Source organism: Megascapheus bottae, chromosome X, assembly GCF_031878675.1.
Source record: "Megascapheus bottae isolate mThoBot1 chromosome X, mThoBot2.hap1, whole genome shotgun sequence".
In the NCBI taxonomy this organism is placed as follows: domain Eukaryota; kingdom Metazoa; phylum Chordata; class Mammalia; order Rodentia; family Geomyidae; genus Megascapheus; species Megascapheus bottae.
In genome coordinates, this window is record NC_143547.1 from 7353066 (window position 1) to 7379269 (window position 26204).

Below are 26204 nucleotides of genomic sequence, written 5' to 3' on the forward strand. Positions count from 1 at the left end.
GGGGAGGGGTTAGCTGTCCCCTTCCCCAAGCTGACCTGCAAGTCAGCACAGGTGACACAGGGCAATGACAGCTTCTCTCCTTAACAGCAGTTTGGTCAAACAAATAAACAAAATTGGTTCATTCAAGTGTTTTCTGACCATTCTCACTAGGAGCCTCAGTTTTTGTACTGAATCAGAAATTCCTTTTGGTAATTGTTTGTTTGTTTTTAAGGAGAAATACTAGTACATTTAAAAACCTGCCTGCTGAGACCACATAAGCTCCTGATTTGGCAATCTGTGGCATCTGAATCCAGGAATCTTGAGTTCTATCAAGGAACATTTGAATATATGCACAAGAAAGATGAACTCTTTATTTGACAGAACTGAAAAGTACATTACCTGCCCCTTGTTTGATGACAGGAGCAGATGGAGGAGGTGGTTTCTTGGGCCTCTGAAAAATAATCAAAATGATACCACATGAGACAATGTTGGCAAGCTCTCCTCTTACAGAAGGACCACAGACATTTTTTTCTGTGTGCAGTGTGGACAATTTAGAGAACCTTTCGAAAAAATGAGCAATTCTCTCTCCAGGGACACCAGTTTTTGGCACCTCTAAACAAACACTAAAATAAATTCAGTCGGCAAAACAAAACTCTGATCGACAAATGAAACACCATTTCCCCATTTCTAAATTTGTAACCGCCTTCTGGAAAACCACGGCTCAGCAAAAAAAAAAAAAAAAAAAAAAAAAAGGCCTGAAACCAGCCAGCACAATGGTATTCCTACGTTGAAGCTGCATTTGCAATTAAGATTGAATCTGCTGAATAACCAAGCACTTCAACCAGAGTCACTGTGAAGAGAAGACTCAAAAATCCAATCTGCTGTGCATAACAAAATGCTGCCTAAGAGTCCACTGAAGCCAGCCAGGTTCTAAGCTTCTGTCTCCTTCTATGCTGAGTCAGACAGGCCATTTGTGAGGTCATCCATCCATAAACCAGTTATATCCTGTCACATGCAATAAGCTGAAACCGAGAAAATCCCCTCTCTCTCTCTCTCTCTCTCTCTCTCTCTCTCTCTCTCTCTCTCTCTCTCTCTCTCTCTCTCTCTGTTTTTTTTTAAATCAGCTGCTATTTTGTTTTTCTCTCATACAGTCATTGTGTATGTCATGGAAACAGCAATGCAATCAATGAGATTTATCTTTGAACTGGTTCCAGGATAGCTAGGGACTTCCCTGTCACCCAAGATGGCCTACAGGAAGGAGGAAGATGGATGATTCAGTGGTTGGAGATTTCATCCAGGGTATCATCTGGACAGCCAAAGCGCAAAACGGGAGGAGGGGGGGTGAAGGGCAAGGGCATAGGAAGAGCCATGCACATGGCACAATCAACAAGGAAGTACGGGAATGGGAACGATTGGAGCACGTGATCTATGTTGCTGCCAGTATTTCTCCTTACCCACTCTGAGCATGACAGACTTGTGATTTTAAGAAAGCTCCATGGAGAGGCCGGGAGTTTGGCCTAGTGGTAGAGTGCCTGCCTAGCATGCACGAAGACCCGGGTTCGATTCCTCAGTACCACATACATAGAAGAAAAAGCCAGAAGTGATGCTGAGGCTCAAGTGGTCGAGTTCTAACCTTGAGAAAACCCAAGGACAGTGCTCAGGCCCTGAGCCCAAGCCCAGGACTGGCAACAAAACAAAACAAAACAAAAAAAAAAAAGAAAGAAAGCTCCATGGAGCATCATCTCTTCCCAAGAAACATACTACAGTACCATTTACTAAAAGGAGAAGCAGAAGGCACAGGCCCAGTCCTGACATCACACAGCAGGAAGAAATGGTTTTGAGTCAACTTTATAGACTATTAGACCTACAAGGTATTTTCTTGGTTTTTATCATAGGGTGTACCCTCTGGTTTTAGTAACTTTTCAGTCCTGGTTTGTCTAAGAAGATACTATAACTTGGTATACAAGGTGGAGTTCCAAAGCCTGTCATTACAGAACTTTAATATTAGCTGTGGACTCTAAACAATCCAATTCACCTAATTGTTCTTTTTCACCTATAAATTACCTTAATATGACCTTGCTGTTGGGAAGAGGTAGTTTCACAAGCAAGGTTAGTAAGATCTGACTAGTATAATTCTTTTTTTTTTTTTTGCCAGTCCTTGGCCTTGAACTCAAAAAAAAAAATCAGAGCAAATAAAACAAGTAAAATTGAAAGGTGATATCTGACTAGCAGGGCTATGAATGTACATGCCTATGAGTGTATATTTTCTTCATGCTATTCTGTATTGTCTATATGAGTACAGACACACTTTATTTTATAAACACAAGCTAGGCAGACACTAGAGGTTCATGTCTGTAATCTTAGTTACAAAGGAGATAGAGATTGGGAGGATTCTGATTTGAGGCCAGCCAAGGAAAAATGTTTTTGAGCACCCCCCCCCCCAAAAAAAAACACCTCAACCAGCAGCTGGTTGTGGTGGTGTGTACCTGTTATCACAGCTACCTGGGAGACGAACAGCCAAGGACTGTGGTTCCAGGCCAACCCAGGCAAAAAAGATCCCACCTTGACAAAAAAAGTGGTATATGCCTGTTGTTCCAGCTATGGTAGGAAGTGTAAACAGGAGGACTGTGGTCCAGAACAGCTAGGGTAAAAAGTGGAACCTTAGCTCAAAAATAAGCAGTGCATTTAAAAAAAAAATCAAAAAACAACTTTTTTTGCCTCTTTGCCACTCCAGTCCTGGGCCTTGAATTCAGGGCCTGAGCACTGTCCTTGGGCTTTTCTCAACGCTAGAAATCTAGCACTTGAGCCACAGCACCACTTCTAGCTTTTTTTTTTCTGTGTTTGTAGTACAGAGGAATTAAACCTGGGTCTTCGTGCATGCTAGGCAAGCACTCTACCACTAGGCCACACTCCGGCCCCAATAAGCAGTGCATTTTAAAAAAGGGCTGGTGATATAGTTCAGGAGGTAGAGCACCTGCCTAATAAGCATGAAGCCTTGAGTTAAAAATTCCCAGCACTCCCCCCACCAAAAGAAGCCTCGGCACTGATGTGTTATTTTAACTTTCTTTTAAAAACTGTTATTGTAAAGGCGATGCACAGAGGGGCTACAGTTATGTAAGTTAGGTAATGAGTACATTTCTTCCTCTAATCTTTCCCCTTGGCTCTTTGTCAGCTCCTCCCTATTTTCCTCCTGGCTGGGTCTTTATGTAAATTAGACTGGGGACAGATGTGTGTTTACCTAATGAAATTACCACTGAAACTCTGCCAATTAACATTTCTTTACTTCAGGACTAGAAGACTTTCATATTCACAAAACTGCCAATATCCTATGTGTGGCCTTATGCTTCCCAGCCAAGTCCCAACAGTCTCCCACTCAGACATCTTCCTCACTCCTTGCTGGTTTGAAATCTTCTATAACCAATTCCACTTGAGTATCCTCTAGTGGAAACTGTTAGCCAGTAACCCTGCCTCACGCCACCCAGAAACACACAAAAAGACAATTATAAGTCATCACATTTTCCAAGATTACTGCGCAAAGAAAACAAACCCCTTAATGTTGTGTCACATTTGGCATGCAGCAGATTCATGAGATGTGACAATGTGGAGGAGGCTTGGGCGGCCGGAAAAGGGACAGAGGAGAAGGGGGAAAGCAGGAAGGGAGGATGGGAAGTGCTGCATTAACTGACGTGTGTGTTTGTATGTGTCTATATGTGTGTGTGTGAAAAGTGTGTATGCACACAGCTGTGTGAATGTGGCAAAAGGAAGAGGGAGAGGAGTGTCTATGTTGGGAGATGTGCCTTTTGTGGAGGTAGACAGGGCACATCAGAAAGGAAGGGATGATGGGTGCTGTCCCTAAATCTGTCACATGTGTCCTGTGTTTATCAGTAGATGGGTTGTAGATGTTTCATTTCATTGTCCTTGTTCCTTGACTGACTTCAATTTCTCTTGTGTTACCTAAGTTATCATGTGTCCTCAAATAAGAAACAAAGCCATCTTTTTCAAATAAGACATCTTTTAAGGTAGTTCTAGGCAAAACTCAGAGCCAGGGGTCATGTGACACTAGACTGCCCCCCAAAAGATGAATGAAGAATCATACATGGGCCTACTTTTTATTTTAATTTTTTTGCAACAAGAGGATGAGGGAGGGGGTGATAAGAACTGAGGATGCAGACTCGGTAAACCCCTAGCAAAATGTGACAATAAAAACAATCAACACAGAAATTCATTATTCTCAAAGAAAAAGAAATTAGTACTGAATTGATTTTCCTCAAAATGTCCATCAATGACTAGGTAGAGGAAATGGGACCAGCCATCTCCCAGGTTAAACAGCAGGTCAAGCCTAACATCTATAAAATAGTTCTTTCAGGTCTACAGACACAAACGTTCTTCTACTCAGGCAAGGGCAAGGGTAAAAAAAAATGTTTTACAAGCAACTCATTCCTCTTCCATGGTGAAGATGCACGTTCCAATTTTTATCTTACACAGTTAAATGTTCTAAAAAGAAAAAAAGTAGTAGATGTGAAAGCCACAAATGATCAGAGGAATGTCTTTTATAACTGACAAAGAGAGGCCCAGAAGGGTCATGACAACAGCTTGTTAGTAGCAGGAGAGGGTGAGAGTGGGGGGGGGGGGAGGAGCAGAACTCTTGGTCTCTCAATGTCCACACTGTAGGAATTCATTTAAAAAGAGCCAACACGAAAATGTCAATAACAAAATCAATGAGCTGACATTTTCTGATTTCTTGGACAGCCATTTGCCTTCTGTGATCTTCATGTATGCAATGCACAGACATCTAAGTACGTGCTTGTCCACAGCTGCTGGTGTGTAGAGCTGTTAGCTTGGATGGCGACACCTACTTTATCCCTAAAAGGACAGATAAGCTAGAGTTGATTTTTACACGACCAGCAAAGAAATCTGAATGGAGTACAGATGGCAGGAAGGCATCAGAACTGATTCTTCTCTTTATTTGGCAAGACCAACAAATCCCAAGCTAAAGAGCAGTCATCTAAAGCTGCCCAGTGGTTCAGGCCTGTAATCCTAGCTACTCAGGAGGCTGAGGTCTGGGGATTGCAGTTCCAAGCCAGCCAAGGCAGAAAAGTCCATGGTACTCTTATCTCCAATAAACTACTCAGAAAAAGCTAAAAGGGGCACTGTGGCTCAAATGGTTGAGTGCTAGCCTTGAGCACAAAGATTCAGGGAGGGTGCACAGGCTCCGAGTTTAAGCCCCAAGACTGCCCCAAAAGAAATAGTTATCTGGCTTAATGCTCTTTTGGGCAATAATTCTGATATGCCACTTTGTCACATGAGCCAATTTTTCTTAAGAGTTTTGGTCCCCACTGTGTGCTTTATTGAAAATTACCAGAGGATATACTCTGGTAGCTGAATACACTTGATAGGATGCCTTAGTGCATTGGAAGTTACAGGGGTGGGGGAATATCTGGCAGACTGCATAAGACCTACAAAATCAATTGCTACATAATGTGTATGCATCTCTGCTTCTCCTAGGTTGCCTGCAGCCAAGTCTGCTGTATTGATTACTTCATGCATAGCCTGCAAATGATGTTATAAATATCCAAATGACCCTTAGCAGAAAAAAAAGTTCTCCAACTCTACCACAATATGGAAAATTGAGTCATTTTTTTTAAAGGGAGAGTACATTTCTGAAGGGTGCAGTTGGGGATATGCTGTGGGTAATGTCAGGTCTGTTATCACTCCTCTGTACCTTCCAGAATGTCAGCAACCACCTGTCCTGTCCCCTGCATGAGAGTCTCAGAAGCCACTTGGTTAACCTGCTTTGGGGAGGGTCTCTTCCTCATTTCCCCCCTCAGCGTCTAGCCTCACAGTTTTCATTCTGATTACTCTTTTATATGGGGCCCATCCAAACTGACAGCCTACTTGGTGGGTACTGGACGCTGACATTTAGGTGTTCTTTAGTATGTTTTCTCAGTTTTCCACCATGATTCACTCCTTCATTCCATGTATTCTGTCATGGAAGTGATGCTCAAATGGTATGTCCATACCCTATTCCCAGATAGAAGTACCTGGTTCCTTCTTTGTCCGGGAAGGAGGGGAGAATCTGACAAAAAGCCCAGAATCCCTATAGTTCCTCCAACTATCCCTCCTCTTTTATAGAAGTTCAACACAGAGCAGCAAGCAGGATAAGGGGTAAAAGGAAACAGAACTACATCCCGCATCGCAGGGCCCAAGGACAAGGGATTCTCGACTGCCAACCATATGCCATGCATTGTGTTAGGCTCCACGAAGGAAAAAGCTTGGGACATAGGCTCTGTTGTCAGAGATTAAGTTCAAAGTGAGGAATGAGAGAGGATCTGAGCTCAAGGGAAATGAACATATGGCTCCCTTGGCAAACATTTTCCCCCGGGTGTGAAGAAGGCCTTGAGCAATACCTGCCAGGCCTTTTGTAGAAACAGCAAACTCCCAAATTCAGTTTTCTTGCCCTGCAGGATAAACGTAGCTTCTGGTGGAAGCTGGCTTCCAGGGAAGTAAGCCCACTGAAGGCAAATGCTCACGAGACGTAGACCTGTGCATTCGCATGGGCTCATATCGCAGTTCTTATTCCAATTAGGAAGCTGGCAGCCTAAGTCTAACAGTCAGCAAAGGTGAGGCTGCATCATAGTTTCAGGGGCATTTTCAAGGAAAGTGTCTGAGTTTCTGTGGCTAAAAGGCAAATGCTCCCCTGTGGCACACTCACTAAAGAAACACCCGAGGAACCTCAGCAAAGCCAGTTCTGACATGGCACGACCTCTAAAAAGCCTTCTCATCCCATGAGTACTACAAAAAGCAATGCTACTTCTGGTGATTTGATCTGTTCCTCTTATAAAGACCAAAGCCTGTGACTTCCTTGAAACATTCCCTTTTAGAAGCACTACCTTTCAGAAAGACCTATTCTATTTTTTGCCAGTCCTGAGGCTTGAATTCAGGGCCTGAGCACTGTCCTTGGGCTTTTTCAAGGCTAGAAATCTACCACTTGAGCCTCAGCACCACTTTCGGCTTTTCCTATGTATGTAGTACCAAGGAATTGAACCTGGGTCTTCTTGCATGCTACACAAACACTCTACCACTAGGCCAAACTCCTAGCCCCTCAGAAAGACCTATTCTAATTTTTGTCTTTTCCTAATAACAGTGAGAAACATGTTGTTTCTCTTATTTCTGAGAATCCAAGCTTCCTGTTATCTTTCAGTAATAATGACAGAGCATGCACTTGCTTCATTAGAGCCTCCGAATATTTAATCTTTCCATTCTGAGATTTAATTTTACTATGATGGATTAAAATAAAACGAAACATCCATTGAATCTAGATTCTCTTCTCACAAACAGCTTACACAATTACTCTTACATATGCATCAAGAAATCAATAAGTGCTCTCCTAGAATATCTGGAGGAAAAAATCCCTGAAAGACAGAAACAGAGAGGCAGAGAGACAGAGAAAGATAGAGACAGAGGGAGAAGGAGAAGGAAGAGGGAAAGAAGGGATCTGCTAAATGCTCATGAAAAAAGACCACCAGGAATTTCAAAGGGCTTGGTGGTGACCACAGAAAATATGCCAACCGCATCAGCATATTTGGGCCATGTCTGCTGAGTCAAAAGACCTGCTGTAGAAGAAATGCAGCTTGCTTCTATCTCCCCTAATCACCACAGACTGTCCTCTTTTCTGGGTGAATGACTGCAACCCCAACCACGAGCAAGACAAGATGACATCTGCTAAAATGGGTGGCAAAATGTTTCAGCCTCTGTCATTCATACAGGGTGTTCATGTTAATGATTCTAATCATCTTTACACTGTCAGCTCAGGAAATGGCAGACCCATCCCCAGCTACACCATCACTAAGTCACCCATGTTTTTAGGCATAAGCATAAAAGCCAATGCAAAGCTGCTTGGCTAGCTTTACAGGCCAGTGGGGGATGGAAACGGATGCTACACTGGGAATTTTCTATAACGGAAATGTCCTATTACACAATCACTTTATTTATCAGTGAGTATATTCATGATGGCTGTTCATTCATTTTTAGTTGAATTCCCAGGGAAGCCTTGGAGGGGGGGGGCAAAAAACCCCACCAAAATTAAATACAAAAAACAAAACAAAAACAAAAACAAAAAAACACTGGAGTCAGCCTTCTAGTATTACTTCATAATTGTGGTTGCAGCCTTTTCCCAGTCTTAAAGAGTTACCAGTAATTATAGTGAGTAGAATAATAACATACATGGGGAATATATAAACTAGCAGACATTGTGCTAAGGAATTCAGGTGAGCCATCTCAGTCAATCTCAATGTTCAACACAATTCAGACACTCAACCTTGGCCATACTACAACTAGGTGACAGAGGAAGGATTTAAATTCAGTTCCATCTGTTGTTGCAACCTAGAGTTAGAGCCTCTACACTCATTCCTGTCTTTTTATTTCAAAACATTTCTTATCCAATAAGTACTAAGTGTTTAGGAACCATTTTTCTCAATAACTAGTTTATTCATAACTGACAACCCACTATTGGATTACTATCATTAGTAAAAATGTTCCACCTGATTTTTCTTGGTAGAAATTTCCTTACTGAATGATCAGTCCTTCTTTGTTATGTGAATTTATTTCCCTCCTATCCACCAAATGGAACATCGAGTCTCATGGACTTTCCTGCCTGAGACGGCTTTGAACCATTAGCCACAGAACTCAGCCTCCTGAGTAGCTACAATTACAGGCGTGAGCCACCAGTGCCCAGCATGTTATCTTTTGTTATACAGGTAGGCCTCAAATCAGGATTACTGTCACCGCTGACAGAGGAGTACTATAAAGGGCTTGTAACAGGGCATTGACTGCCAATAGCTCAGAACTCAGGCCTGTAACACATTCAGTGCTCTTTAGCATTATATCAAACTTCCCTCGACTACCATCCCAAGTTCCATGGTGGGAATCATAATTCTGATACCATACAAGGCATGAGACCAAAAAACTTAAAGACTTACACTCCCCTCTTTGTCAAAGTCCGCTGGAAGCAATTTCACAAAATTATCAGGAAATACTCCTCTTCTACCATTGAGCTCTCCTTCCCACCAGCCTGCATCAATGCAGTCCTAGAAACAGGAAAGCAGAGTGTGAGTAACGCAGACAAGCACTCAAAGAGTTCTGACACCCCTTTATGACATAACAGAAGCTTTGTCCTTGAGGTCGACATAAATATGGCAGCATGGACTCCTAAGTCAGTGGGAGAAAACAAATGCTTAAAAGTTCACTGGGACTCCAAACCCAATGCTGCTTTTAGATGTTCCAAATCAATAAAGTCTTTTTTTCCCCTTAAAGATGAGAGGATTTGTGTTTTTTAATGTTAGTTTTATTGACATAAAAGTGTTTCATTAACAGAAAAAGCCAAATGCACAAATGTCCTCTGGTTAGCCTGTCATAAAGCCAGTCAAAATTAAAATTTGCAACAGTCAAGCAAGCATAAGAAAAATCACACTTTATGTAAGCTTGTTAACACATGGCTCTCCTTTTGATGTTGATGGGGCATAGTTGTCAGGATAAAAAGCCCTTCCTCCATCTTATAGAACTTAATGTTTGCTTACTAAATGGAAGAAACCTCGCTATTCCTTCAGATAAAATCTGCTTGGCCTTTGGATAATTTTTCCTCTGTTTGTTCATTCATCAAACATCCCTCGAATGCTTATTTTATGCTAGGCACTGAGCCAGGTGCTAGGAAGGGGGAAATGAACAAGATTAGCAAGAACCTAGCCTTCTCCAAGCTTCCATCCTTGACCCTAACGAGCCCATGGTTCTCTTAGGCACTTGACTTTAGGCCACAAAACCTCTCCTTGTTTCTTTCCTTTTCAACCGTTTATTAGTCCAATTCATGCTAATCTATCTTCCATCTGTCATGCAATCCAGGACTCATCTGGCCAACTATAAAGTTCATCCCCTGAGCATCACATATCCCCTCCTTCTTGATATATAGACGATACACATACCACTGTCAAGTATAGCATCTTTGAGTTAAAACATGATACTCAGATTTGTGGCCAAGAAATTCTGGCTGAAGCTCAAAGTGAATGAATGCTTTCCAAAAATGCTGGTAACACAGAAGATTTTTTAAAGCTATATATGAGGCAATACGACCATAAAGAAAGAGGTTATGTTCAGAATCCTCTTGGAGCCAAGAAAGAAGCTAGAAGGGGTCAACCACCAGATGTGGATTCCAAGAAGGCCAAGCATGGCATATGTAATTCAATGTTGCCTTTCTAGACCAGACATTTCTGCAAAGTGAATTATATATCTGATTTTTCACTATTATGTCCACCCAGCCCTTTGCACAAAGCCCCACACAATATTTATGGAGTCAATGAAGCCCCTTTCTGAGATCTGTAATCTGTCATGAAAAACAAACAAACAAAACAACAACAACAACAAAACCCTGGGTAACTGTAGAACAAGATGGCCCCTATCTGAACCCATGATATGGCTTACCTCAAGTGAGGCACAAATATTACTACATCCCCAAGGAAATATCTGTTTCCAACATAATCTAACCCTTTAGAAGACAGTGCAGATTTTAGAGATTAATCTTTGGTTACAGGTTTTAGTGTTGTAAAACACTAAAAAATAAATACAAGTTCAGATTTACTCAAAATAAAACAGGGCTTCAAAAGACTTGCAACATGAGAGAATGTTTATCTTTCTGGGGAAAAAGAAGTACAGGTAAATAGCATGGTCCTTCCTGTTACATCACCACTAAGTGATCTCACATCAATCTCGGAAGAATAAGTCAGAGAGGTGAGGTAGTGGTGGCAGAATTTGGTAGCTTCTAAAGTTTACATAAAGATAAGCAATGATCCTAGAGAAATTTACAAAAGAGTCACAGGGTAAAATTTCTTTGCTCAGGGCCGGTAGTTTGGTCTAGTGGTAGAGTGCTTGCCTAGCATGCACGAAGACCCAGGTTTGATTCCTTGGTACCACATACATAGAAAAAAAGTTGGAACTGGTGCTGAGGCTCAAGTGGTAGAGTTCTAGCCTTGAGAAAGTCCAAGGACAGTGTTCAGGCCCTGAGCTCAAGCCCAGGACTGGCAAAAAATTTTTTTTCTTTGCCCTCAATCCTTAGAAATTCTTTTGAAGCTGGACACTGATGGCTCACATCTCTAATCCTAACTACTCAAGAAGCTGGGATCTGAGGATCATGGTTTGAAGCCATAGCAGGAAAGACCATAAGATTCCTATTTCCAATTGACTATCAAAAAGCTGTAAGTGGAGATCTGATTCACTAGCTTTAAACAACAACAACAACAACAACAAAAAACCTCAGAGACAATGCTCAAGCCCCAGGACCAGCAAGCAAACACACACACACACACACACACACACACACACACACACACACACACACACAAACACACGACTTTTTTTTGCCAGTTGTGGGGCTTGAACTCAGGGCCTGAGCACTGTCCTTGGACTTTTTTCAAGGCTAATGCTCTACCACTTGAGCCTCAGCACCACTTCCAGCTTTTTCCTATGTATGTCGTACCGAGGAATCGAACCTGGGTCTTCGTGCATGCTAGGTAAGCACTCTACCACTAGGCCAAACTCCCAGCCCCAACTTCAAGCTTTTTTCTATGTATGTGGTACCGAGGAATTGAACCTGGGTCTTCGTGCATGCTAGGCAAGCACTCTACCACTAGGCCAAATTCCTGGCCCACAGTTAAGGCTTTCAATACATATAGTTTGTTTCCAAGGAGATCCCTGGTATATCCTTTTTTCTTAATTTCTTTTCCTCCTTATTTCAAAACAGAGCTTGGAACTTGTCTTTAGAAAAGTGGCCATGGTAAATGCCCTATCTGTTCTCTTACACTCAATATTATGTGTCAATTCCTACTTCATTATAATCATCCAACAAATATCCACAAAGTATAAAATATATTTAATTTCTGTAGATACTTAATATTAGACATGCAGTATCAGGGTCCCTGACCTCAGGAGGTTAGAATTGTATGTGAAAGACAGATACAGTATTATACAGGGTTGTTTTGGGAAACAGATAATCAACCAAGTACCCTGATTCTAAAATAAGAGGGAACCTACAATGTGACTATAACTCTACAAGTAAACACAGTAAGTGGTAAGCAAGAGGTTACAATGATTTAACTCAAGCATAATAGACTCTATGGTAACTACAAATGGTGATTCTATTTTTTTGCCAGTCCTGGGCTTGAGCTCAGGGCCTGAGCACTGTCCTTGGACTTTCTCAAGGCTAGAGCTCTACCACTTGAGCCTCAACACCACTTCCGGCTTTTGTAAATGTATGTGGTATTGAGGAATCGAACCTGGGTCTTTGTGCATGCAAGGCAAGCACTCTAACACTAGGCCAAATTCCCGGCCCCACAAATTGTGATTCTTTAAAAAGACTAAGTCAAAGCCCAGCAAACTATCAGGAAATGGGTACTTGCAAGAGGGTAAGGTGAAGCCAACAGGAGAAGAGTAGAAAAGGGGAGGGAGAGAGAATGCAGGCAAGAATTCAGGCTATATATCACAAGATTGAGAAATCTAAGGGAGGGGATAGATCTAAGAGGGGTGAAGATACTAAAGTGATGACACTTTAGTGTCATAAAGATCAAGATGCATTATGCACATAAACTGCTTGGTTAAAAGGCAAAAATTCAATATGTAACCTAAAATTAGCATAAGTAAGGGAGAAGGTGGGTGAAGAAGGGGGGGTGACAATGCTGAAAGGGTAACATTGATCAAGACATACAGCATTCATAAACAACTATGGTGAATGCCAACTCCTTTGTACAATGAAAAGATAATAAAATATTATTTAAAAGTAAGAGGAAACCACGAACATCTTTTCAAATAATCTTAAATCCTCTCTTGTTTGAATAGTTTGCTTATGTAAGTATTGGACTTTTTTACACATTCACTTTTGGATCATAAAATGCACATAAATATTTAATACTACAGTTCTTTCAGACTTTCTAAATGGTACAAACTATGTTTTGACTTCAGCCTTTTGCAAATAATAACTCAACAACCCCTTTGCTCCATGCATGAGAAATTAAGGCAAATTTTAACCATCAAAGGCCTATCCAGACCACTTGAGAATCTATGCCCAACTACAGAGGAAACTATTGAGTAATAATGACATGATCTTTTTCATACTTCTCACTGGTGGTGATTGGCTTGGGTGGGTCATCTATATGTGTTATCATCATCTCCTTAAGGAAAATACTCAACAATGCTAATTATTATCTATTTTGAAGCAAGAGAGGGGATGCACAAAGGGAAAACAAAATATGTCTAACTGTCTTGATTAGTATAAGAACAAGCACAAGGGCTGGGAATTTGGCCTAGTGGTAAGAATGCCTAGCCTAGCCAGGCACGAAGACCGGAATTCAATTTCTCAGTACTCATAGAAAAAAGCTGGAAGTGTGGTAGCTCAAAGGGTAGAGCTTTAGCCTTGAGAAAGCCCAGGAACAGTGCTCAGGCTCTGAGTTCAAGTCCCAGGACTAGCAAAAAAAAAAGAATTAACACAAAAGGCTCATAGATGATATTAGTAAGCATAGTCAAAAAAAGAAAACTGCCAGAGGATTGAGGCTAGTAAGAGGAGCTAAAGAGCAAAGCGGATCCTGGGTGGAAACCAGTGATACAGTCAGGATACCTGGAAAGGGATGGAGACTGAGAGAACCAAAGCATTTTCTCTGGCAACAGAAGCAAATTTAAGAGAAATGGGAATCATTTTGACAGTAAACTGCGAAATGGAAATACATCCTCTTCAATAAACTAGACCAAAGAACTAAAATTTTGATGGCAACAACAAAGAATTATTCACATGATTGTGCTTCAAGAACTGTGAAATCGCTTATAGACCAAGAGTATGCAGAATAGGAGAGGAATCAGGAGAAAAATAAATCATCATATCCTCACAGAGCTCCCAAGCTCAGAGCCATTTAGAAGAAACAGATGTTGTGAGTTAAAATGAAACAGAACCACTGTCAGAAGAATCCCTGCAAAGAGAGAGTAAGGGAAGTGCAGCAGTGAGAAAGTCAAGGGCAAGATCAATGAGAGTGAAGGAAGAGATGGGGGAAAGCTTGGTCTCACAAAAGAACACTCATGAATTAAAGCTTAAACCACACCCTGGAAGTTCACACCTGTCATTCTAGCTACTCGGGAAGCTGAAATCAAAGGATCAAAGTTCAAAGCCTGGTATAGCACCACTCTTGAGCCCCCCCCCAAAAAAAAAGCCAGGAAAGAGAGTGAGGCTCTGAGTTCAGGCCCCAATACCAGCCATGAAAGAGAAAGAGAAGGGGAAGGGGAAGAAAGGGAAAGGAAATGTGAGGGGAAACGGAAGGGGAAGAGAAGGAGAGGAAGGTAAGGGGAAGGGGAAAGGAGAAGGGAAAAGAAACAAAAATAAAAGAAGAGAAGAAGGGGAAAGGGAGGGAAGGGGAAGGAAAGAAGAAGGGAAGGAAAGGAAAGAAAAGAAAAATTGAAAAGAGAGTTGAAGGGGAGGGGAGGGGAACTGAAGGAAAGGGGAAGAGGAAGGAGACAAGGAAAGGGACTAGGAAAGGGAAAAAGGAAAAGAAGGGGGAATAGAATGGGAAGGGGATAGGGAAGGAAAGGAAGGAGAAAGGAAAGAGGAAGAAGTGAAAGTGGAGGAGAAAGAGGAAGGGAAAGGGAAGGGGAATAATATGTGAAAGTGGAAGGGAAAGGAGAAGGGAAAAAGGAAGAGGAAGGAAAAGAAGGGAAGGCAAAAGAGAAAGGGGAAGGGAAAGGAAATTGAAAAAGAGGAGGGGAGGGAAGGGGAAAGAAAGGGAAAGGGAAGGGGGAAGGGAGAGGAAGAAAGGGAAAGGTGAAGGGAAGGGGGAGAGGAAAGGGAAGGGGAAGAGAAGGGGAAATGGAAGGGGAAGTTGAAGGAAAAAGAGGGAAGGGGAGAGGAAGGGGAAGAAAAGGAGAGGGAAGGGAAGGGGAAGGGAGAGGGAGGGGAGGGGAGAGGAGGGAAGGGAAGCGAAGGGAAAAACAAAAGCTTAGAACAAGTCTCCAACCAATGAATACTGAACAGTGACATAAAGTATGAAGGGGTAAGGGAAAGGGGAAAGGGAAGGGAAAGAAAGGAAGAATTACAGCTTAGGGCAAAGGTCTCAAACCAATGAATAGTCAACACTGACTGACAAGGTATGATGTTAAGATTATACCTGTGAGTGACAGTGGCAGAATGGAGGAAGAATGTCATCTAGGTAGAAGTGGATGTCCCTAAGACAAGTAGGAATTAAGTGAACGCAGCACTGCATAGCTGAGAACAAAAGTAGTATGGCCAGAATATTTTACTTATTTCCAAACCTGGGACACTATTATTAATAATAACACCAGGATCGTAAGCATAACCTGAGATGGTTGGCTAGTGGATTTTCAAATTCTAATAAGGACAAGAAAGTAGTATAGGCAAGGGTGGAGATGTGAATAAAGCAGGAGGTAGAAACAAATTAAAGAGTAACATGTAGAAGAAAGGTTCCAGGCTGGGTGTGGGTGGCTCACATCTGTAATCCTAGCTACTCAGGATGGTAACATTTGAGGAGCATGGTTCAAAGCCAACCTGGGCACAAAAGTCCATGAGACTCTTATCTCCAATGAACCACCAGAAAACTGGAAGTGGTGCTGTGGCTCAATGTGTTAGACACTGACATTGAGCTAAAGAGCTCATGGACAGTACTCAGGCCCAGAGTTCCAGTGCCACAGGGGAAAAAAAATCCAGAAAAACATGTTAAGAAATGAGCTCCAATGGCATGAAAGGAGAGGCAAGTATACCTGAATACCAAGAATACAGTAAGAAATTGTATTTCCCATATAGAATGTTCGCTCCACCATGAGCAAACCCTTAACATGGCCCAAATGGTTTGTTTCTCCATGCTTCATGGGCCGGCCAATATTAGAACAAAATGGAACCCCCTTACTAATAAAAGTACAAACACCGATTTTCCTTGTAAGGGATAAAGTAACGGAGTCTGAAGTGTGCTGCTGTGCAATCTCTACCTTCTACACTATCTTAGGCCATCTGCTCATTGCTAGCAGTCTGCTAGGACAAAGCAGCCCTCACTTATTTTGCCTACAGAGTGAAGTGGAGCTAAGAGAGGTGATGAAGGGAACAAACAGGGGCCATGGGACTAGGAGGAAAAAACGCCCAGAGTTGTTTCTTGCTATATATGAAAACCTTCCCACGATGTAAAAAGGAGCACAATTATAGCTCCCTCGCTGCTGTTAATGGCAGTGTGGGGATTATACTGACAGGCCAAATCCCTGAGAGATAATGTGACCAGGAAACAAACACCTCTTCTACCTTTTTCCCCTTTTGTTGGTCATGGGACTTGAACCTGGGTGTTGTCCCTGAGCTCTTCAGCTCCAGGCTATTGCTCAACCACTTGAGCCACAGCGCCACTTCTGGTTTCCTGGTGGTTAACTGGAGATAAGATTTTCATAGACTTTACTGCCCTGGCTGGGTTTGAACTGTGATCCTCACATCTCAGCCTCCTGAGTAGCTACGATTACAAGCATGAGCTACTTGTGCCTCCTTCTTTTTAAAAAAAATTACATGTTAATGACATTTTTTAGAGGACTCCAAAATACTTTTTCCAAGGAAAGATGACTTTTTCCACGTGTCAGGAGTTACCAAATTCTGCCTACAAATATTAAGAAATGCAGGCTGAATGTCTCCTTAAAGATTACTGCTAATTTTCCCCATTGAATCTAGGAACGCCCTTAAAAATGCTTCTTAATTAAGTTCCCATGTGTTTGTCATGTGACTCAGCATGTTTTGAGGGTACTAATAAACCAGGGTACTCCCTTCTGCCTGAAGTAAGCCAATTCTAGTCCCTGGCATGAGCTCCCACACTTGAAGGGAAGGCCTTGGCGGCGGGTGTCTGAAGAACTAGACTATTCCCAGACTTCCAGATCGTGCCTCAGTCTGATAGGGCCTGCCAGCACAGCCCCAGGCAACCTGGTGGAAGCACTCCAGTGCTCTGCCCTGCCAGAGTGCCAGGTACCTACTGACAGAAAATCCCCGACTGTTGGGACAGTAAGTGCCATGAGAGCGGCTGTCACTAGCTTGACCTGATGCGTCTACTTCTACCCTAGGCACTTCAAATGTTCCACCTGCCCTGCAATTTGGTTAAAAGAATGAGCCACCATCTCATCTGTTTGGGGGTTGTTTTGTGTTCAGAGTTGAAAAGGCTAGAGTAAATGAGTGGCTCTATAATCTGGTTGCACATTTAGAATCATCTGGGAATTTCTTACGAGGCCAATGACCATGCCAAACATTACATGGATTAAATCATAATTCTGTGGCAAAGGGTACAGGAAAGATCAGTGCTATTCAAAAGCCCTTATTAGGTCTTTCTAGTGTGCAAGTTAAGAAGCCATGATTTACACCAGTGTTTCTCAAACTTTGCTGTACATCCTACTCACTTGAGGATCTTGTGGAAATACCAATGAGTCAATAGGTAAAGGGCAAGTCCAAGACCTAAGCATTTCTAAGAGTTTCCAAGGTCAGGTCAAGGCTGATGTCTTGTAGACCATACTTTAATTAGCAAGGTTCTCCAAAAAAGGAAAGGTTCTTGCTAGGCGTGGTAGCTCACTCCTATAATCCTAGCTGCTCAGAAGGCTGAGATCTGAGGATCAAGGTTCAAAGCCAGCCCAGGCATAAAAGGACCTGAGACTCTTTATCTCCAATTAACCTCTAGTAAACAGGGAAGTGGGGCTTGGCTCAAGGGTAGGGCGGTAGCCTTGAGCTGAAGAGCTCAGAGACAGCGCCCAGGCCAAGTTCAACCCCATGACCCACACACAAAAAAGGAAAGGTCCTTGAAAACAAGGATCTAATCTTTATATCCTCACAGCCATCAAATAATCAATACAGTGTCTGGTACATACCAATTATGGGTAAATACCAACTGTATGAATGAGTAGATGGGTGCCCCAAATTTCCTCCAGACTACTATTCTACATTTCTCCAATTTTGAGCAGCAGGATGGTGAAATTGCACAAAGAGTAGACACTAAAATTAGCTCTACAGAGTAAGTTCCATCGATCCAATAAAGTTTGCCTGCTGATCAGAACTGACCTTATATTATTTGTCAATAATTGCGATTAAAACATAAAAGATACTGCTTCCAAAGGTGGCACCCATTTTCTCAAAGATTATGCATTCATTGAGCTCATAGATGGACATGTAGTTTGGAAATGGATATGGTAAACCACAAACAGAAGGACAAAAATGGATTCATCACCTGTTCCAAAGAACTCTGTCACTTCTGGTGGTCACCTGTCACCGCACTCCCTATCACTAATTTCCTAGACATCAGTCAGCGTGGCTGTTTTCTCTGATAGCTGTGATATCATTCAAGGAGACGTGAGTGTTGAACCCTTTTGATGTGGCTGGTAAGTGAGTCTCAGAGTGTCCCAGGGGGCTTCATACCATCCCCATCTACCAGTAGCAAGGAAAGTGCTGTTTAATATTTACTAATGAATGTCTTCTGCCTGGAGCTCAGGGAAGGCGCGGGGGGGGGGGGGGGCAGGCACATGAGCAAAAGCTCTATGCAAGTCAAGGCCCAGGGGCGCTCTGCTATGCTTCTGCTTGTTAACACCTCCCCAAGAGATGCAATTATGCTATATGGCTGGGAATGTTGCTCTGAATTTCCAGTTATCCCCAAAGCCAGTTATGAAAGGAGGTTCAGTACTAAGGTCTATCTTAGTGTCAGAAGAAAAGCCTGCAGACCACAGTTTATAATGGGGAAAGTGTAGGAACACAGTCCTAGGGATAAGGATATGCATGAAAATGCCACATTCCAAATTGCAGCATGCAGGAATCACTGAGGCTTATAAGAGCAATCATTCAGTCTATTGTGATATTAGAGTCAGAACTCAGTGTTTATGTACTTGTAAAAACTCCTGGCTTGGGCTAGGAATGTGGCTTAGTGTTAAAGTGCTTCCCTAGCATGCATGAGGCCCTGGTTTTGAATCCTTAGTACAACATAAATAAAAATAAATCAAAACTTAAAAAAAAATACTTCTGGCTTCTTAGTAGGCAACCATTTTTGGGCCGTGCTAGTTTAACTTCTGATATTTGCATTTTATATATTGTGTAAGTACATGGCAAACAAAAGCTGTGAGTACAGTCTCCTACTAGTCACGCCATTATTAACTAAAGCATGTAGAGATAACTAAAAACTACTCAGAGATGCCTCCTTTATCTTTTACAAGTTACCCATATACCATACAAATGTTATTTATGAGTATATGTTGCCAACAACTGTGCATGGTTATGTTGTTGCAAGATTGGATTTTGTTGTCTTCTTTGCAAGAATATCAAATTTTGTTAGGACAGGAGAGTTGGTTATGGGGGATTATCTTGTCTTACTAAGGCCTGGATTTTAAGCTTTGTTAGGTGGGGTCTAGGTAGGGTATCACTGATCGATGACTGGCGTCCCTGGGTTCTCATCATAGTTTTCAATTCTGTTTGGCAAGATCTCATGCATTTACTTCATCTCTGGGATATTCACTCAGATAATAATCCTTGAAGTCTTTATTTTCTGCTAGGCCTAATGAAACTTTACCCTAACTGATGCTCAGTGTAGTTTCTGGACAAAGAGCAAAAGAACCCATCTATAGATTTTGGAACTCTCTCTTTAGATGGCTCATTCTTCTGTAATTCCTTCACTTGAAAATCGGAGCCATCTTAGTTTGAATTACAATGTCCATTTCCTTTATCCCATGAGTTTTGTTCTTTGTTTAGGTTCCATCAGCCTGTGCTGCAATTTAAAAAGCACACTCTTAGATTTGAAACACTTTTTGGGGGCAGTCCTAGGGCTTAAACTCAGGGCCTGGGCATTGTCCCTGAAATTTTGTGCTCAAGGCCAGTGTTCTACCACAGCTGCACTCCTGGGGTTTTTTGGTGATTAATTAAAGAGTCTCACAAATTTTCATGAGGCACAGTGGCTCATGCCTGTAATCCTGTTCAGGAGCCTGAGATCTGAGGATTGAGGTTCAAAGCCAGTCCAGGCACTAAAAACTCTGTGAGACTCTTTTTTTTTTTTTTTTTGGCCCCTTTCTCTTTCCGGCCCCGCTTGCTCCGGCCCCGCTCGCTCCGGCCCGGGTCGCTCCCGCACGCTCCTGGCCCCGCTCGCTCCGGCCCTGGCTTGCTCTGGCCCCGCTCGCTCCGGCCCGGCCAGCTCTCGCTTGCTCCTGGCTCTGCTCGCTCCGGCCCCTTCTCGCTCTGGCCCCGCTCGCTCCGGCCTCGCTGGCTCCGGCCTCGCTGGCTCTGGCTCGGCTCGCTCCCGCACGCTCCGGTCCTGCTCGCTCCGGCCCCGCCCGCTCCGGCCACCACTCGGTTGGGCTCTGTTCACTTCAGCTCAGCTCGCTTCTTTCGCTCTCTGTCGCCGTCGCAGTCTCGTCTCTGCCACTTTTCCGGTTTGGTTGTGTATATGGAATCGAACCCGGGTCTTTGTGCATGCTAGTCAAGCACTCTAACCGCTAGGCCAAACTCCCGAGCCCCTCTGTGAGACTCTTATCTCCAATTCACCACCAGAAAACTGGAAGTGGTGCTGTGGCTCAAGGGGTAGGGTGGTAGCCTTGAGCTAAAGAGCACAGGGACAATGCCCAGGATCCAGAATTCAAGTCTCAAATTCAAGTTACAAATTTTCCTGCCCAGGCTGGCTTGGAACCTTGATCCTCACTCACACTGCAGCCTCCTAAATAGCCAGAATTACAGACAGGAGACATGTTTTCCTTCTTTCCAAGATAACACTCCTATGCTATATATTGTCCAGTGCCTAAAAAGAGCTCTTCTGAATATTTTGTTTTATTTCAGAGCTGCTGATTGCATAAGAAAAAAAAATTGACTGCTCTAGTCTATCATAGCTGCACTCAGAAGTCGTATGTTCCCTTAAAATATTATTTGTTTAATTAGAGTGAATTTATTTTGTTCTACATATAACAGAACTTTAAGCCATAACCTTGAATGTCTAAGCTATTTCAAGGACTAATTCCCAAAAGAAGTCCCCGGAAAAGAATGGTTGAAATGACACATACATCACTTTCTAATAATCCTGCAGTTTCCTTTCTTAAACAAGGAAGATAAAGTATTCCCTAAGGTGAATCAGAGCCATAGTGAAATATCTTTATATAAGAAAGAAGACAAACACACCCCATCCAACCTTATTCGGACAATGGCATGCATACAAAATGATTACTATTTTTATGACATAGTTTAAGAGGCCAAAGGTGATCAGAGGCACTCATCCCAGAATCCTGAGCAGATCACTTTCCTACAACCTGCTCATATGTAGCACATAGCCTAGGACGTGCTACAGATGTAACCTTCGATTCCAGATGTCTCAAAGAAAGTGGTGGGGGAGCTTAAATCAAATTTCCATCTCCAGATGGAAAATAGAGCTTCTTCAGGTAGGAAGACAGTAACAAGCCAGAAGATTTTAACAGATGATAATCAAGGACATAAACCCCAAAGGCATCTCTGATCACAGCTGGCCTCTCTCTTTAAAAAGATGATTCTATATGAAGCCTAGTCAGAGACGTGCTCAACATAAAGCCATGCTTGCCCAATTACAGAGGTACTGTACATATTGGGCTATCCCTACAAGTGAGGGAAGGGGCATGGATGTAGAGTATAAACACAGCAGTCTATCAGAATTACTTTTTAAAAATTTCATGTGTGGCACATACAGTCTTTCAATCTTCACAAGAAATTGTTATGCTTTACCCTTTATAATGATAGCAAAATTGAAGGCTTTCTACCTCCACAAATCTCCAAAAATCAGCACTCTTGTGAAAAAGAAGTCGCCCTATAGATATGGCCCTTTCTGCATTATTGTAGTCTGGCCATGACAAAGAAGCATCAACTGCAGATGAGGGCATGTAAATAAGTCATATAGAAAGCACAAATCATAAAGATGGTGCTTTTATATTGTTTCGGCTCATTTAAACATAATCAAATAATTTAACTTAAGTAATGAAATGTTTTCATAGAAACTCCCCATTTTCTACTTGCTGGTCATTTTATCCTAAGGTGAGCACTGAATGTTAAATATCATAAGCTGTTTCCAACAATGCCTTCAGTTCATGTGCAGCACATGGCCAAATGTACAATGCATTTCTGACTGCCTTGCATCCTGCAGCTGAGCTTTCATTCTCTTTGTTTAGAGAACTGCATAGACTCTGAATCCAAATATATACTTTGCTTTCACTAGAAGGAGAGTAGATATGGCAGAAAATAATTTTTCTTCATTGATAAAGGCAGTGACATTCATACAGTAACTTTCATTATCTTTTCTTAGCGTCTACCTCCATCTCTAAGAGACAGAAAGCAGTACAGAAATTTGTTAGTCTGGATTCTACAGATAAGGGCTGTTAAGGAGTAAGCAGTGAATGGCACAGCCATATTCTTTTTTATCCTTTTAATCATAGGGCTTTAACTCTGGGCCTGGGGGCTGTCTCTGAGCTCTTCAGCTCAAGGCTAGCACCCTGCCACAGCACTACTTCTGGTTTTCTGGTGGTTGATTGGAGATAAGACTCTCATGGCCTTTCCTGCCCAAGCTGGCTTTGAACCGTGATCATTAGATCTGAGCCTCCCGAATAACTAGGATTACAGGCGTGAACCACTGGTGCCTGGCTACTGACTGTATTTCTAAAAGGCTGTCTGAGCCCCAGTAATAAGGCAGTAATAGGCCATAATAACCTGATACATAATTGCCTGAATTTCAGAAACCTTGGTTTTGCTGAGGGGGGGGAGGGAGGCGAGGGAGGCAAGCACTATGGCTCAAAGTGGTAGATGGCTAGCCTTGAGCTGAAGAGCTCAGGGCTAGCGTCCAGGCCCAGAGTTCAAGCCCCACAACTGACAGTGTGTTTGCACAGTACAACTTTTTAATCTTTCTGAAGTCCAGTTTCACAGCTCCCTTCCCTCTCTCCCATCTCCTCTTCTCTTCTTTATCCCTCTACTCCCTCATTGCTCTTGTACTCTATTTTGGTATTGGAAATTGAAGCCAAGACCTTTTGCCTGCTAGGCAAGCACTCTCATCACTTGAGGTAGGTTGAAGTGTGACCATTCATTCTTTTATGTTGTTTCCTTTTGTTTTTGTGTGTTGTTTTTATAAGATGGGGCCTCTGTATATAGCCCATGCTGATCTTGAACTCATAACCCTCCTGCTTGTGCCTCTTGAGGGCTGGCAATACAGGTGTACACTACCACGTGTGGTTCATGTTTCACTTTTGTGGGCTGTGCTTTCAGTTTCATGTCTGGAACTTTTTTCTTGTATGTTTTTATGTTTTATCTTTTAGATGGTCTACTTTGAGTTAATTTTTGCATAATGTGGGATATTTAGATTGGATTTTACTTTTGGCATGTATGTCTCATTTTTCCAACTCTTTCTCTTGAAAGGACTATCCTCTCTCTTAAACTTTCTGTATTGTTGTTGAAAATTAACTGGCTGGATTTCTATAGACATTTTCCCAGATATTCTATGTTAGAGATCAGCATACTACAGCAAATGGGCAAAGAGCTAAGGATGGTTTTTACATTTTTAATGGTTAAAAATCAAAATAAGAATGAAAATTCAAAAACATGAAAATTATTCAATATGCAAATTTGATCTCCATAAAATTTTATTAGAACTCAATCATGCCTACTCATTTACTTCTGTGGCTGCTCTCACTCTACAATGGCAGAGGAGTAGCTATGACAAAGACTGTATGTCCCACAAAGCCTAAAATATTTGCTTTGAGGCCCTTTACAGAAGTCTGCCAAGATCTACTCTAGGATATGAGGATCCTTATGAGCATCCATGCAAAACCTCAGGGGTTCTCTGAATGCCACTATAAAAATACTGCAAGGGCAGAAGCTTTAAATAGAACTTCTGAAAGCCCTGAGGAAGGCAGAAAAGGAAAGCATTTAATAGCTGGCTACTCTCTCTACCTAGGACTAAAATATAAAAGCCTTAAGTAAAACTATTCTTAAAAGGGTGACTTTTACTGAATTGTATAGTTAACTGTAAAGTGAGGGCAGTTTAAATCAAAAAGATATTTATTTTAATGAGTTTTTCTTAACTATCTCCATAAGTCATAAATGAAGAAAAAAAGTATTTGTAATAAGAAAGATGACAGATTAATGGCCTGAATCTGGGGTACTTTATTAAAAAATCAATAGAAAAGTGATACCTAAAATTCTCAGTATCAGTAATTATTTTTAAAATGCAGAATTAGCAGAGACTAAATTATATTAGCAGAAACTAGAAAGAATGATTGCATGCAGAAATGACAAGACTAGCCAACTATTTCATACACCCTTTGGGGGAGACTAAATTGTCACAATCTTTTAGAAGATCACTTTAAATGCCCGCAAAATATATTGACGCAGCATTACATTTAACAATTTATCATCAGAAAATAATAACAATCGGTAATATTTACATTGTACTTACTATGAATCAGGCTTTCAAAGTGTTTCACCTACAGTCGTAGTCTGTTACTGGGTAAATTACTAAAACAAAATTCTGTACCCTTTGTCTTGTATGTAAGTTTATCTGAATTGGGGAAGGGAAATCGCAGAAACAGCAGTGCCAAGAATGAACCAATTCAGCAGTGATACTCACTACATACTATGCTGGAAATGAATTTTACAACTTGGGGGGAGGAGGCCTGGAGGAAAAACTGAGGGAGGGAATAACATTGTTCAAAAAGAAATGTAGCCGGGTACCAGTGGCTCACACCTATAATCCTAGCTACACAGAGGCTGAGATCTGAGGATCATGGTTCAAAGCCAGCCTGGGTAGAAAGTCCATGAGATTCTCATCTCCAATTAACCACCAGAAAACCAGAAGTGGTGCTGTGGCTCAATTGGTAGAGTATTAGCCTTGAGCTCAAGAGCTCAGGGACAGCGCCCAGGCTCAGAGTTCAAGTCCTGCAATTGACCAAAATAAAAAAAAAAGAAATGTAGTGGGTACATCACTTCTTGAACATTAATACTCCTTCCCAGGTTTTTCCCCCACTTTCTCTCTCCCAACACCTTCCCAATCATCTTGTTTTTCCCCTTCCCTAATTCAAATAAACAAATGAATATATATATATATATATATATATATATATATATATATATATAATACACCAGGTACTAAAGTCAGATATAGTGACAACATGAGATAAACCACAAGGGATAAAAAAGAAAAAAGAAATAACTTTGCATCGGGAGTTTTGTCTAGTGTTAGAGTTGTTGCCTAGCATGCACTAAGACCCCAGTTTGATTCCTCACTACTACATACATAGAAAAAAGCCAGAAGTGGTGCCGTGGCTCAAGTGGTAGAGCTCTAGCCTTGAGAAAGCCCAAGGACAGTACTCAGGACCTGAGTTCAAGCCCTAGGACTGGCAAAAAAAAGAAATAAAAAAGAATTAACTTTACATAGTACCTTAAGAACAGCAATCACAACGATTATTTCCACTACCAGACAAATGTAACTATAACCCCTCTATATGTCACTCCAACAATTAAAAATGTATTTATTGCCTGACTTATGTTAATTATAACCTCTTTGTACAACACCTTTACAATAAAATTTAAATTTTAGAAATAGAAAAGTAGGCCGGGAGTTTGGCCTAGTGGTAGAGTGCTTGCCTAGCATGCACAAAGACCCAGGGTTCAATTCTTCGGTACCACATACATAGAAAAAAAGCCAGAAGTGGTGCTGAGGCTCAAGTGGTAGAGCTCTAGCCTTGAGAAAGCCCAAGGACAGTGCTCAGGCCCTGAGCTCAAGCCCAGAACTGGCAAAAATTAATTAATTAATTAATTAATTAATTAAATATAAATAAAAAAGTAAACAGAGGAAATACAGTGAGAAATTAATTCAAGAGGCTGAAGTAGAAGATCATGTTTGAGGCCTGCTTGAGCTACATAATGAGTTATAGGTCAACCTGAGATACATAGTGAGATCTTGTCTCAAATAATATTAATAATAGCAAACACCCCCCCCAAGACCCCCAATCTCTTATTTTGTACAGTTCTTGAAACTAGGAAGTCTGAAGTTGAGGTGTCTGTATCTTGCTATTCTATTTCATGACAGACAGTGGAAAGGCAAGGCAGCATGTGCAAGAGAAAGAGGGACTTATTCTGACAATAATGCATCCATTCCCATGTTAATGGTATTAATCCATATTTGAATCCAGATGACTCAACTTCTTTAAAACTCTCA

General features: G+C 41.7%; 1 protein-coding gene across 7 annotated transcripts in view; it reads right to left on the minus strand.

The window, feature by feature from the left end:
• Positions 1–26204, minus strand: part of Sh3kbp1 (SH3 domain containing kinase binding protein 1) — a 320820-nt gene that overhangs the window by 54391 nt on the left and 240225 nt on the right. For all 7 annotated transcript variants that reach the window (XM_090326686.1, XM_090326688.1, XM_090326683.1 and 4 more), the window contains 2 exons: positions 8958–9065; positions 379–430 (listed from right to left, as the gene is read on the minus strand). In XM_090326686.1, the coding sequence (XP_090182812.1) occupies positions 379–430; positions 8958–9065 (160 nt within the window). The remainder of the gene's footprint in view (positions 1–378; positions 431–8957; positions 9066–26204) is intronic.